The sequence below is a fragment of the Lepeophtheirus salmonis genome, chromosome 5 (assembly GCF_016086655.4).
Source record: "Lepeophtheirus salmonis chromosome 5, UVic_Lsal_1.4, whole genome shotgun sequence".
Taxonomy (NCBI): domain Eukaryota; kingdom Metazoa; phylum Arthropoda; class Copepoda; order Siphonostomatoida; family Caligidae; genus Lepeophtheirus; species Lepeophtheirus salmonis.
This window is the reverse complement of record NC_052135.2, coordinates 8998989-9014774: the sequence shown is the minus strand read 5'-3', so window position 1 is coordinate 9014774 and position 15786 is coordinate 8998989. Positions and strand designations below refer to the sequence as shown.

The window sequence follows — 15786 nt, the reverse complement described above, 5'->3', positions numbered from 1 at the left end:
TCAACAGAGGTTTGTTTTTGCCTCTGTTTGTTTTTTTAGTCACCAAGATTACGCTAAAAGTTAATCTAACATGCTTCGAAAATTATATATGTTCACTATACCGAGTGTCCATTCTATTCCATTTTTTTAATTATTCCATAATATATTAAAATAAATTATAAAACTCAGTTAAACTATAATTTGTTTGCATTATATTGCATTTTAATGGAAATAAGACTATTTTTTTAAAGATATGTGCAATGCTCACCTTACATAGGTCATTTGGCCTAATAAACTATGTACATTTATAAGAAATAGTCCAAGGACCTGTCTTATAACTGGACTTAACCGAATAAATAATGACCAAAACAACACTAATCACAACTGTGTTCATGTTCAACTTATTTTGAACAGTTAATAAAAATTATTTTCATTTAATCAATATAGTAATATTAGGCATATCTCTGATATTTACTAGTTATAACATACATTTTAGAAAGGCAAAAATTTATTTTGTCTCTCCGAAACATTTTGAAAATGTCCAAAGTGTAAAATTGTATTCTAAAGCAGTTAAATGACAAGCAATTTACCCTGCACGTGTACATACATACTTAGCAACCCAAAGAAATTATGTAATCAAAATGGAAAAATATCATATGTTGTTGTAATTAAATAAGATTTTAATAGTCATTTCAGCAGTTATTTGTACCAGTTCTAAACAACATTTGTTGAAGAAAAAGACGGCGTACTATTTATATTATAGTTATATTATGCAAATCTTTGTATATTTCTAAAGTTAGTTGTGTCTATAAATCCAAAAATCTAAATAAAAAAATCATTGTTTTTATCATCAATTATGAATAGTATTGAAAAATAAAAATTAAAAAAACAAGAGACATTAAACTAAAAAAAGTATGATGATGGTGCAATTTGCATTCGAATGATTATATTTCTACACAACATGAGGGAAGGGGCGGATGAAAGTGGTAGTGGAGTTGGTTTGTGGGGTTAAAGTGATGAATAATATAATGGAACAGGGATATTACTAAATATATTGCAAATGAAGAAAAAAAAAAATGCAGATTGGCATATATATATATTATTTTTTCAGAATGGCACTCTAAGTTCATATATATTTAATATTTATATAGTCATATAAGTTTTGGCCTTCAAAAGAAAAAAAAAAAAAAAACTGATTATTATTGCTATATAATTTGACATAATAATTATAATAAATGATTACATACATAATAATTTAACAAATTTACAATTTAATTGAAGGTGTGGATATTATTGCTCGCTGTTGTTTTTGTAGGTATTTGGCACGTTAATATAATATTTAATACGGAGAAAGGGAAAAAAGAAAAAAAAAATATCTGAGTTTCACTCAAAATCCCACCTGGAAAAAGGTAACCAAAATGCATCAATTCAGTCTTATCGATTTAGACACTTGGGTTGGGAAGGGGTAGAAAGTACGTTGGGGAATACAAGAAGGGGTGGGTCATTGTGCTCTGAGGTAGTAGTCCTTGGGAATAATATATAAATATGTAACAATTTTATATTTGCCAAAAGTTTGGGAGAGGGGTGGGGTGGGGTGTTATAGGGATTATATCATAATTATATGTATATATGAGCAACACTATTTGCCATATACAATACTTATACATACATACTTATTTTGCATTTTTGTTTTCGTGTTAAAAAGTTGTGTTCTGTACCTGAGGTAGGAGGGAAGTTGATGAAAGGAATTTGTAATGATAATCATAATAATTAAAAAGCTGGGGAAATAAATAATATTATATGACAATAATAGCTACAATCTCCAATCTTTTTACCCAAATAAGAAAAAGGGCTCAGGGATAACCGCCAGGCGGTCAAACTACGTCACTTCATCACAAAAAGTTGTTTTACCGGGATAAATTATGCGTATATATATGCTTATATTTATTTTGTTTATTTATATTTCATATTAATAAAATTTAATGTGAAGAACACGAGGAGAAAGGAGGGACGAGAAGAGAGTGGAATAACAAATGAAGAAATAATTTATTTGATTCTGATTATGAACAATATTGCTAAAAATTACAAACTAACAGAAAAGCAACAACAACAACATTCTATTGCTGTAAATTTTTGTGTTTTTTAATGTATTATTACATATCCTTATTATTTTCCTTTTGCTTTTTGGTAAACCGGGGATTATAATTCTTCATTTGAACAATTAGGTTAGCACCTACTCAAAAAAAAGATTTTTTTTTCATCATGCAAAAGGGAGAGGGGGGGGAGGTTGAAAAAATCAAATATTTGAAATGATGAAAATAAATAAATGTAGAATTGCTTTACAAATAAATATGTATGGATTTAAATATCATTCAAGTAATGAATTATTATGTATAGTAAAGTAAGCTAGAAAATCATATGTAATAATTATTGTAATGATAGTAATAGGAAAAGAAAAAGAAGTCATATCTCCATTAAGTTTTCGTATCTCTCGAATAAAATTTATTATAGTGTTGTGTAAAATTGAATCGCCATCGACTGGATATACATTTGCTTAACGGTGGTTGTACATATTCATGTCTTTTGTCTTATTGTTCCTGTAAAAAGGACACACAATTGGTTCAGGGATTCCCTTGTCGTCCTCCATCCTCCACCATTCCTTCTTTCAAACTTCCACCTCGATCATGTTGAGTCATGACTTGTTGCACTTGTTGTTGTTGGATGTGATGTCCTCCATCCTCTGTATCAGATAGATCCTCATTATCAGCATCGGATCCTAATTCCCCAGCCATGTCCTCACGATCAGATCCTGGATCTTTGTCTCCGTTTGAGGGTAGCAAAGTACCTGCTGCAGCTGCAGCTGCTGCAAGGGCAGCACGCCCAGCAGGCATGTGATGAAAGTTGAGAGCTGCCGCTGCTGCTGCCATGTTATTTTCTCCAGCTGCATTGATCATTGATAAATAAGTATCCAGGAGGGCTGAGCCCAGACCCGGAGCACCACCACCCCCGAGTGGTCCCCCAGCTGCAAGTGCAACAAGGTCTTTTGGATTGAATTGTGGTCTAATATGTGAGGATGATAGGTTAGAGCTTGGAGAGGATCCATAAGGAGAAGAGGATGGGACTCGAAGATCTTCGGCATCACTACTTCCTCTATCACTTCCATCCCCTCTTCCAGAGCTTCCTGAGCCACCAACTGGAATACTGGGTGGAAGGGGGAATTGATGTTGCTGTTGAATATGTAAGAAATTGGAGTCTAGTTTGGGGAGATCACTCCTTCGTGGTGCTGTAGGTGAAGCTCGGGCAGCAAGCTCTGTGGGTGTTACCTTTACTCCTGCCTTATTGAAGAGTTGAGATGCAAGAGCGGCATCAAATGGAGCTGGCATGGGAACAACTGGAAGGTCTTTTGTGGATATGCCCCGATGCTGTCTGGACATATGAGAGTGAAGAGAGTTTCTGGACTTTGCAACTGTGCCACAAAGAACACAGCGATACCCTGGACAGACCGTGTGCTTATCCTCCATATGTGTTCGAAGAGTGTGTGCCGAACGATAGATTTTGCTACATTTTGGACATGGACGTGGATCTGTTGCTCGAACTCTCATCATTTCTAGTTTTCCTCCAACTGCAAAGAGAGAGGACTCTAGATCAGATTCATTAGAAAGGAAGTCAAATGAAGTAGAAGTGTAAGGAAGAGCAAGGGTACGAGAAGAAGGAGCTGAGGAGCCAAAGGGATACAACAACTTACTTGTGGGATTAGCTGAATGACTTTGCAATCCTCCTGACTGAATTGGGGGTGTCGTTGTCAGTGACGATGAGATAGGATTATTGTTGTTGGTAGTGACAATTTGATGTGATTGCATGAGACCTCCATGTGAATGACCTTGATTAACGACTGCAGCAGCTCCAAGTCCACCCAAAAATGCTGGCGGGAATCCAGCTTGCCGATACAGAGCCTCTAGTCCGGGTGGAAATATATTATTCCCTCCCGGAACACCGCCCAGAGTTGGAATGTCCATTTTTGAATCTTCTTCATTCATGGATTCATCATGTCTCTCTGAGGCTGCGTCATCCGACGCACTATCATCATGATCTGTGTTATTGTTGTTATTATTATTGCTGTTAAGAAGAGGAGGCTTTTCCAAAGCCTGACTCAGAAGGGATTCCTTGGTATTGTTGTTATCTGAGGGCTCTGAAGAGTCTCTTCGATAGGAAGAGCCGTTCATGGGAGAGTCTTCAGAGCCATTTAAGCGATGTCTCTTGGGGATGGGAGAGTAGTCGTCTCTGTCTCCTACCATGGCTCCTACAGGATGATCTCGATCATCATGAACCAATGAGGTCTAAAAAAATAAGACTAAGTATTACATTTAGGTATTATATTAGCGACGTACGCAGGGGGTAGGCTTGAGGGGTTGTAGGCCCTCCAAACTAAGGGTTTTTTACTTTTTGGTGAGGATGAAAATTTTTTACAGGAAAATAGGGGTAAAATTATTTGTGAATTCTTGTTGCTGTTCACAAAGAATTTAAAATATTAACTTCTTTGGTATTTTATAATTTTTTTTTTAATTATAACTTTTGGATTAAAAAAAAAAGAAGCCAAGCTTCTCCCAAAATATAATCCAGCGGACGCCGTTGCATATGTATGACGTAAGTATGTGTGTATTTACATATTATAAAAAAGTTAAAAAAACAACAACAAGGGCATTCGTTTTTCCTTAAGACAATATAGGTATATATAATATGTATGTATAAAGTTAAACAAAGTTGATTGGCTTAAATTGGTATTGATCCTTATGTATTATTTTACTTTTTGTTTGTGTGTTTTTTCCTTCTTGTATTGCCGTACTAAAACTTTTATTCCATCTCAATTTTTCTTACAAGAAAATAAAAAAAGAGTTATAGTTGTATGTTTCAAAAAACAAAAAAATAAGTTGGATTCTATATATCCTAATACCTACATACATATAAGGAGATACTCGTAGCCTCTCATCCCATGCATGTACGCTCTACATACATAGTTACAAACAGATCTACTTACAGTCAGTGGCCTCATTACATCCTTTGAGAATTGCTCAGCAAGTCCTCGTATTTGAAGAGACTCTGCAGTTTTGAGAAAGTCTTTGATTCGATCCTCAGATATTTGAACTTCTCCATTGTACATAAACTTTAAAAGGGATTCAATGTCAATTTCCACCACATCTCGTAGAATGATGATGGGATGATGACAAGGATTACTCTGAAATAAAGGGAAATAAAGCATTATTAATTCATTATATATATGTGAGCCTGCAAAATACATTATGTTTTTCAATAAATTGTTTTATGTATGTAAAGAAAAGATACTTCATAATAGGATTAATAATACTCGTAAAGAGAAAATGTCCCCGTCAGACCATATCGGAGACAAAAACAGTTCCATAAATGAAATATAGACATTATATCTAGACTTGTATTAGCATTTCCGGATGTATATTTATTTATTTATCAAGCCATCTAGGAAATTTGAATATATGTAACTGACTGAAACATGTCGTGTGAATAAAAATCCCAATTATATTATTTTATTTCATATATATGTATATATGTATACAGGCCAATATTGCATGGACATTTTTGAGTCAGTTATAGGCTTTGTACTCAGTTTTTTAGAATGAGTTAAGATATCCAAGAATTTTAGCTATTGTTTAAAATCATTATTTAATTGAAGAGACTTATATTTGTCCTGATATATCAATTTCTCATTTTTTTTTTCTTTGCTATAAGGATCAATTTAGCTACTTTAAGAGAAGTTTGGGACACACTTAATGGATTTATTACTTGCTGATAAAAATGAACGATAATTTGTCAAAGAATACAAATATAACACGCACTTAATTTTGAGAATACCCATTCTATTTTTATTTTTTGTTGACGGACCAAACATGTCGATGATATAATATTGGGTATGCGAGGAAACTATGCCGAAAGCCTTGTTTCCAAAAGAGAAAAAATGTTTAAAGAAGAGAATAAGTCAAAAATTAATCATTAATTAAAATTCAATGGACAATGGGAATGAATCAATTGTTTGTATCGAATCTGTTGAGAGCTCCTATGTATTTGGTCTAGTTCTGATTGACACTTCTCTATTCAAAGGTTGCCTCTAATCTTATAATTATCAAATGTGATTATTTGAGTAGTCTAATAGATAATTACATAGTATTGTAACATTAATCATAATAAATTATATTTATATGGAGACGTACTTTTGATTTCAGATAACTCTTTCGGGTACAAGTTCCAAAGTAATAACTTTTTGACTTTTTTTTAGCGGGACAGACAGTCAAAAAGTTAATACTGTCCTTACAAAGAAATAGCATATTTTGTAGGCTCTAAGGTCAAGCTAGGAGAAATACACTCGATGAGTTTTAAACTTTGTAAAGCTGTACGCGAATGTTTAAAAAAAAAATACTGGACACTTTGCTGAAAAATTAGGCAATCAAGTTTTCGGCAAAATGTCCTAGAATCAATATTAGGGCCCTTTTCATTTAACTGTTCAAGATTGATTTTATGTTGATAATAGCATATTTTTATTATAATTATTACAAGTATGTAATAGCAAAACCAAAAAAACCTCCACATTCTTTTATGCTCTGACTTTTTTGGGATCATTACTTAAAGTCTGAGCAGTAACCACGCCGTACCTTATATATTTATAATTTAATACTTTGATTAGTTTCCTTGTTGTTTGTTCCTTCTATCGGTAAAGCGTCATTTATTATACAAAAGGTTTTTCCTTCCATCTTTTTTATATATTTAAAACGAAGAAGTTTTATTGCTTTCTAAGTATCAGGAGAAGAAGAAGAAAACTAAATAGGGGACCCCCTCTTCGTTTTCGTTAAGAAAACGAAGAAAAGTTCTTATACATATATTGTTTTGTTCATCACTCCTCTCAAAAACTCAACTACTATTCATTTACCGACTACATACTATTCAATATACATACACATGTAAAAACAATTAATAATAAATATAAATTGCTAAAGCATCGAAGAAGAAATTAAAAAAAAAAGAAAAGAAAGGAGAGGAACGAGAGATGGGATAATGCAAAGTGATGTTCCTTCTATTTCATATATTTTTTGAAGGAGTAAATTACATCCCTAGACACTAGTGTTGGGTTTCAGTCTGAAAATACAAGGGCCGGTCTGAGACACTTACAATTTAAGAAAAGACCGAATGAGTTCGATCCTCTGAAGAAATTCGGTCCGGAACGAATTCAACTTTTTCAAGTAATTAGAATAATTGGTACTTTGGAGGATTATAAAAGAAGATGGAAGGTCTCATTATGTGAAGGATGTTGGGAGTTTGTCTCATATGAAGTATAGGGAGGGGACAGAGAGGAACTCGGAGTGATGATGCCAAGTCAATTTGTAGTGTCTTACACAATGAGGTGTGATCTCCTCTGGCCTCATTCTTACATCAACGGATCAACATTGAGTCCCTCCTCCAATAAATTTAGCTTCAAATCAGTCTACATAGAACAGTGATAGATATCGTAATAAATATTCTGTAAAAAAAAGGTTTATAACATTTCTTTTCTACAGCGTGTCTCAGCGAAACGTGAATAAAACTTTGAAAAGATTTCATTCACTTACAAAATAATTTAGCGATTTGTTTTCATGAGAGCAAAGACAACTGATATAGAGGACAAAATAAATCGTGTTTCATCGCTTCTTGACGCAGGAATGAGTTATACATCATTCCCTGCTCCAAGGGTCTCATTATCAAAATCATAAAGCTGGTGGACAACAACAAGAGCCTTGAGAGTAACTACGGGGCCAAAAAACTCAAAAGTGGTGTGAAGACAACTTGGGAAATTTCTGGCTCTGCTCAATGTGATCACCAGGCAGCAACACTCTTGACTAAGGGATCTGAGGCACCATCGAGAGGAAAATCAGTCACCCATGTGAATGTGGATGCCCTAAATGCTGCAATTGAGAAGGAGGGGGTTCACATCTCAGAGGAATATCTGCAAGCAATAGGATGTAGACCATGGTGGACCCCTTTGAGATTAAATTTTTTAAATGAATGAAAATATATATATAAAAACTCTCATTTTGTAAGCTTTTGAGAATCTTGATAATTTGGGCTTGTGAAAATTCCTTCACTACTCGTAGAGACACACTGTAACCCAGGGAATATCTATTTTAAATGGGATTTATTCTTAAAATAATATTGTAACAACTATCCCAAAAACAAAGAGGATATAAAAATTATGCGTCACATATTCTACTGGAAAATATGAAAACTTCAGGGTCCTTGTGCTACCACTAAAATTTCTGCTCAATCATGTTTTTATTTTTAATTATGGGGGAAAATTTGATTCCTTTTAATAGTCAATCTGTTGAGGATGTCTTTATTAAAATTGGGAAATCCATTTATAAAGTTTAATATCCTTTTGTCTAAATCAAAGATCATATAATACCGAACCGGACAACATTCAATCTCGGACGGATTCTCAACTCTAATTCTCTCCTTTCCTATGAACATACTTCTTCTCATTCATTTAAATTCGACTTTATATGTACCTATATATATATATATATATAAAGCCGACAAACAATTAAATATATTATGTAGAAGGTATTAAATACTCGTATATTCATCATCCTCATTATAGGAGTAGAAGCAGTGTCTAGGGAATTAATATTAATAACCGCATATTCCTCTCAAAAAATCATTAAAAATATATGTACATTATACATACACCTTCAGAAAAAAAAAGAGAAAAAGAATAAAATTACTCATAAAAATAAAGAAAATGATAATGTAGAAAAATATAACTATAATAATTTTATTTTTGTACATGGAAGAAGAAGAAAAATAAAAGTTGTCGTACTTAAAGATGATATAAAATTACGATAAAAGTGTAAAGTAAGACAAAAAGTTTGCAAAGTTTTATTTTCCTTCTTCTCCCTTTATTGTTATTATTATTGTATTATTGTTGTTTTGTTCATAGTACATACATTTATTTTATAGGAAAGAGGGATTATTTAAACACTTTGTAAAGTGTTTGTAATGGAAGAAGGGTCGTCCACGTGAAGTACATAGAGTGTGCGTAGAGTATGTATGTACAAGTGTTGGCAGATTGGATTTATTCTTTCGGTGGAAAATGATTTCCTTATCAAATAGTAGAGCTTCTAGTAATTAGGCGTCCGTTAAAAGACAAATTGTGCTTTAATAATATAGAAAATTACTCCCCAACAAAATCATTATTATTACTCGCCATTTTGTATGGGCATACTCATTTGTAGTTTATTCAATGCTTATATCAATTCATATGAATTGTTCTCTTCTCAAGAATGAAAGAGCAAATATAATTCTAGAGTTTGAGAAAAAAATTATAATATGTATATTGGGGTGACTGATGAGTACTTTAGAGCACTTATTAACAAACAATTAATTTTAACATAATAGCGTTTATATTTAATTCAAATCTTAACATATGCCGAAAAAGCATATGAATATTGATATACGGAAGATATCAATAACGAAAACAAACAGATGTACAGCCTGCAATATTTCATAAATAAGACTACATTATCATTTCTTATATTAAAAATATATATATTATATACATCAGGGATCACTATATACAGGATAGTGCTATATGCAACACATGCTTGCTTGATGCTTGTTTGTAATCCTCATTTAAATTGATATTCCCTATATTTTTTTTAGTGTTTTTCTTTTCTTTTTTAGCATGAAGCACACGCTAATGCTTCATGCAAAACCCCTCAGTATGACTACATTGTTATTTCCTAGAGCAATAATATGTTTATGCTATACATCAGGGACCTGCATACAGACTTATAGCTATTTGCAAAATGACTGCAAGATCTATTTTGTCTGCATTGCTATGCGCACAGCTCGAAAAAAACCTTCATTGGGTTCAAAGAGTCATACAAACATATAATATGTGTTACTCGTTAGATGACTCATAAGTTGAATCGATGTTACTTTCCAAATACTTTTTGACAACAACCACCAAGATTTTTTGCAAGAGAACAGAAGTTTCACTCTATTTTGGTCAAATTATATCAACTCACAGAATATTTTTGTTCACTGTCATGTGTGTGATTTCTCATTCGTTCTTTTCGTTCATATTTTTCGGTTTAATCCGTTTTTGTTTACTGATATATTATTTCCTGTAAATAATGATATGTGTGTTTTCTATTTCTCTTCTAATAAAATATTTGAGACAGAACTACAGAACTATTTCATAAGGATGACTACATTTTTATTTCTTAGATCAAAAATATACATCAGGAACCACTCTATATACTGATGGAAATCCTTTGTATCTTTTAACTGGCATGATTTTTGGAATGGGTAATTTGAAGAATGAAGTTTCTTTTCCTTAGGTGTTATCATAATTATTGATTTTTTTTAGTAGTGATCTTCCTTTCCTATACATTTCATTATATTCAAAGCGTTATAATTGTAAGTCCTATTTGAAACTCGGCATCAGAGTCATTCTTGCCATGGCTTTGTTTATTTCCTCCTCCCCCCCCCCTCCCTTGTTCCAGCGGATTGTAGCTGAAATAATGAATCGTTATGACAGCTCTTCCTAAACAATTTTTAAAGTGTGAGGGTTCTTCTGTTGATTTTCATTTTTTTAACAAGCCAAAAATACACACGATTTTCAACACGAACTATATATATATATATACAGTGTAACCTGTACATACGCTCGATGCTACATGCGAACCGCCTGCTAGATTTAATTAACATGATTTCATTATTATTTCTCAGTTCTAAAAAGCCTCATTTTAATTCAGACATTCCTACTGAGAAACTTTGCTTTTTTAATATTATTATTCTATTTAGATATCTAAATATATTTGTGAATCATAGATAAATATTATATCTAAGTAGTATGTAATGTATAGAGATGCCGAGTAAATTTATACATATATATATATAGAAACAAACAAAAAACTCTTCTTCTTCCCACCTAGCTAGGTGGTATTTATATATATATATATATAGAAAAAGGGGGAGGGGGCTGAAAATTATATATGTATATACAGAAATAATTAATCACTCTTTTCTAACTTTGATAAATATTTTTTTTCTTTCGTTTTCCTTTGATATACATAAGAAGGAGTACAAACGTATATGATATGAAAAGAAGCAGAAAGGAGAAGGGAAACAAACAAATGTATGGAAAGGAAGATGGAGATGAGATTCTTGATCTTGACAAATACAGAGTTGAGGGGGGGGGGAGGGTTGAAGAGGTGGTCCCTCATACAAACAAACAAATATATGATATACAGTACATTCAAAATGTCCAAAATTGTAGTGCTCGTAAAAGGAATTTAACAAAGTAAGTGAACATTTTCATATATTTAGTTGAATCCTGCATCTATTTTATGAACTATAATCACTCCGCCAGACTCTCTAAATTATCATTTTATTACTATAATAGTTTTCCTTTCTAGATCCTTTTCTTGTGAGTACAAATATTGATGGTTCATGGAAGTAAAAATATGTATACCCAGTTCTTGAAAACTTTCCCGAAAGCCACTTTCCAAACATACACATTGCCAAAAAAAAGGAATAATAATAATGAATATATTTTATGATAATTCATGGTGCAATACTTCAAACAATATTTCAATTCATGTTACTCCAATTTTAAAAGATCCAATGTTTAGTTATTTTTCACGAACTTGAATGAGTAAGAAGAAATCCAAATATTGACATCGAACAACAAAATCCTATATATATATTATTGTGTTAACGAGGTAACATCATGATATATTGGACAATTGTTATGATTTTTGTAAGTAAAATCCGTTCAAGTCAACTATTAAATCATCCACTAGAGTAAATGGATCAATTAATGATTAATCAATGAAAACATAATGATTGCAATTTGTGGCAAATAGTTGAATATTTCTTCTTCTAAAATTTGGGTAACATGAATGGGAATCATAATTACATAGTTTTTCAGGATGAATCATTATTAAAGACATTTATTGTTTGTTCGGTAAAATGATTTTCGGAAAAATGTTCATGCACGTGTTTAGGGACGTAAGGATGGTATGGATTTTCCCCCCTTTTACGGAATTCAATTTTTTATTTGAATTAAATTTATAAGAGTGAATTTATTACAGTTTCGTAGAAGTTAGTTTTAACTAATATTCAAGGCAATTTTAATACTCATCACGAACAAAAAAATGGTTGATTACATCTCTGTTTTCATTGGGATGATTAAGTTGTATTCCATACAAGTGTTTCTTTTTATCATTTTGCAACCCATTTGATAATGTTTATTGGACTTTTTTTTTCCTTTTTTTAATATTTGTCCATTTTTTTTAGGTATACATATATTTCTCAATAGGATATACTTTTCATACTTCTGACTTTTTTTTTTTTTTTAAAGGAAAGGTCTGAAATTATATGATTTGTTGTTACTCTTTCCAACTAATTAAAATTTGTAATATTCACAGATTCCTAATAAATAAATCGGGTTTCAACAAATGAAAGCGTGAATAAAGTTAGAAAAGTAGTTAAATTGACAGCTGAAAAAGTTATAATGTACATTATCATGTTTGTGACACAATGGGATCTTAATTGTACATACATATTTCTGAGCTTTTTTTTTTTCGAAAAGAGAAAGCCCCATAATCGTTTGTTGTTTTAGGAAAAACATTGTATCCGTTCATCCAACTGTGGCACAAAAAAAATTTGATTAGGATTCAGTAAATTAAATCACAAAGCACTGATATAGGTCAATAGTCTGCCAATCAACAGCTGGCAAAAATAACACGACTAAGTAAAGTAAATGGAAAAAACTGGAAAGGACTACGGTTCTACGTTACAAGTATTCATAGTTAATATGTGGGCCATCAATATAAAAACAATTTGAACAAAAATAAGAAAAATATAATGTAATCAGGAAAAAGGAGGGAATGGAAAATAAAATGTAGTTTCATTTTTGTAGACGCATAAAGCTTCATACGCAGAGTATTCAGACTTAAATAAATGCATCTGTTATGACTTATGTGCTTCTTGTAAAGAGTGGGAAACAAAGTTTGCCTCTATGGTCATTACATAAAGTAAAAAATCCAAAATAAGGCTGATTCATTACCAAGGCTTGTCAAGTTTGTCTTCCATTATAATCGCTCTGATTTTTAAAAGTTATTGTAGCTTACATTGCTGCAACCGTACTAAATGTATGAATCCGTATTTTATAAGTTAACTCACTTGTCTCACATAAGTCAGTCTTTTCGATCTAGTAAAGCATTAATCAAACAAGGGTTTAAACAAGATAAAGTAGACACAGTTGCTAGAGTACTTACAACTCCAAAATAATCCGTCAAACCCTAATAAATGTTTTGCCACTTAAAAGCGCCGTTAAATATTATTATTAGTATTATTTTTTTCAATATAAATCTGTTGGTAAACTAAACAAACCAATACTTTATATCATCCGTCCATTTTTAGTTTATTGGTGATAGCTTATGCTAGAGTAGCTATTGGGATTTTAGGGTTTATTATTTGAGCACTGTTGGTTTTTACTCAGACACCAGCACTTATTTTACAACTGCTACTATAGTAATTGCAATTCCAACAGGAATTAAAGTATTTAAATGATTAGTATTGTATATTTTTGCTCTTGTCTCCTTCCCCCTCTTCCTAATTAAGGTTCAAACTTCAAAGGAGGGGCATCAATGAATGCAAGCTATAATACTACTTCTTCTTTGACTCACTTTTAGTCCTATTATAAGTAGTAGAAAATAACAACAATAAAAGCTACTTGATAGTCAGTGCACATGGATGTAACAACTCCCTAATTACAGGGATTACTTTTGAAAGTATTGTATACTACTCGAATAGTACTTGTCGTTTTCCTATCTCTAGTCTTTCTATATATCTAAAAGCTTCCTTTTCTTTAAATGAACACATACGTATATGGATGGAAAAAGGAGGTAGAATTATGATTCTGTCGTTCAACCTTGTCTTTCTTGTTGTTGTTGTTGCTATTAATACATACAATAGAAGAAAAAAAGTAGAACTAGAAAGAGAGAGATTTTTTTTTGAGGGGGGGGGAATCAAATCCCTTCTCGCGCCTTTGTGAAGAAGAAAAGAGTATTTATCCCTAAGAAAATGTGTCTTTTTAATAGTAAACTGTAGGTATGTACTTGAAGAGAGGAAGGGATATATACATATATAAAGATATAATGATAATATCAATAACAAGGAAGAAGAGGAGCTCCATGAAACAGATATTTTTGCAAAAGAAAAAGAGAGAGGGAAGCACCATTTTATAGATATGTAATTGGTGCAGAGAATCGTAGTTTACATACATATAATATGTATACGACATGGAGCAATAAAAAAAAAAAACTGGCAATATGACGTAGTACAGCAGACGAAAAGGATATAAAAATATATAAATAAATAAAAGCATCCCCTATTTCCCGAAATTTAATTAAAATTTACATATCAATGATGCGTCTGATGATGGGGACACACAACTCAACTTCTTCTCAGAGCATGCGGCGTAGCCAGGAAGAGGGGGGGGGTACTCTCCCCCTATTCTGACGTAAAAGAAGTGGAGGGTAAAATAGATTATTTGCTATGGCAAATGTATCAATAAGTGGATAAATTGAAGTCATTTCATCCAATTTTGGTTGGATTATACATTATATTTGATTATGAAGCTTTTAAATTCTTTTAAACAGCTTTAATATATTTACATAATTGATATATCCATGTGGTGAGCGAGGGCATAAACAATCTTGAACAAAATGAAGAAATTTATTATATATAAGTATACATATAGCCCAATATTGTCCTAGACATATTTCGGTTAGTATGCAATTTTAAGATAGCAAAGAATTGTAGCAACATGCAATCTATTTCTTTATTACATGGATTATTTTACTAATTTACGGGACATTGCAGTCTCTCCAAAGAATTGAAATTGATGATAATTAGCTATAGAATGAATGCAAATGTTAAACAAACTTAATTTTGAGAAAAATCATTCTAACTTGCTTTTGTAGTTACAAGTTTCATATATAGAATTGATTATTGTCTTCCTTCCTAGGCAATTTATAAAGAATTGAAGTCAACGATCATTAGTTGTAGATTACAAATGTTTTACAAACTTTAATTTTGCGAAAAATCATTCTAGGTTGCTTTTGTATTGAAAAGTCACACATTTAGAAGGGAAAGTATTTTATATTTGGTGCACGACTGTCAATGTATAATTCTTTCATTTCGACATTGAAAGTGTTTTATACTTTAAGGGCAATTTGCAGCCCTTCCAATAATTGAATTTGACGATAATTCGTCAAAGAATAGAAATATCATTAGAACTCAATTTAAAGATTTAAACCCTTCTCACCTTCTTTTTTGTTGACATGTCACATGTATAGACGAACGAGTATTTTTTACAAAGTCAACAAATTGCCTTTTGCATATTTTTTAAATGAAATTATATGAAAACAAGCAAATTGATAAAAAAAATGGTATTGTTCCCACTATATCAGTAAAAGTAATGGCTACGCCACTACTCATAAACTCATATATGTATGTACATATGTACCTCTTTTCCTCTTCACTTCAAAAAAAAAAAAAAAAAAAAAAAAAACTTAAGAAGAGGGGGGAAAAAAACCAATTAAATCTCAAAAATAAAAATAAAGCAAAAAAATACAAAAACTGATGATTAAGATGAATAAATACACAGAAAATAATTTCGTTAGTTGCCTTTTAAAGAGAAAAAGAGAGCGAAAAAAAAAGTTTGTTATATATATG

The 15786-nt window shown here is 31.8% G+C and overlaps 1 protein-coding gene across 6 annotated transcripts in view; it reads right to left on the bottom strand.

Annotated features, from left to right (window-relative positions):
• Window positions 1-736: 736 nt before the first annotated feature.
• LOC121117055 (uncharacterized) overlaps window positions 737-15786 on the bottom strand; it is a 38964-nt gene continuing 23914 nt past the window's right edge. For 3 of the 6 annotated variants that reach the window (XM_071888216.1, XM_071888218.1, XM_071888217.1), the window contains 3 exons: window positions 5015-5212; window positions 3725-4316; window positions 737-3601 (listed from right to left, as the gene is read on the bottom strand). In XM_071888216.1, coding sequence (XP_071744317.1) covers window positions 2601-3601; window positions 3725-4316; window positions 5015-5137 — 1716 coding nt within the window. In that variant the 5' untranslated portion in view covers window positions 5138-5212 and the 3' untranslated portion in view covers window positions 737-2600. Of the gene's footprint in view, window positions 4317-5014; window positions 5213-15786 lie in introns of all 6 variants that reach the window. The other 3 variants (XM_040711354.2, XM_071888215.1, XM_071888214.1) reach the window with 1 other exon arrangement.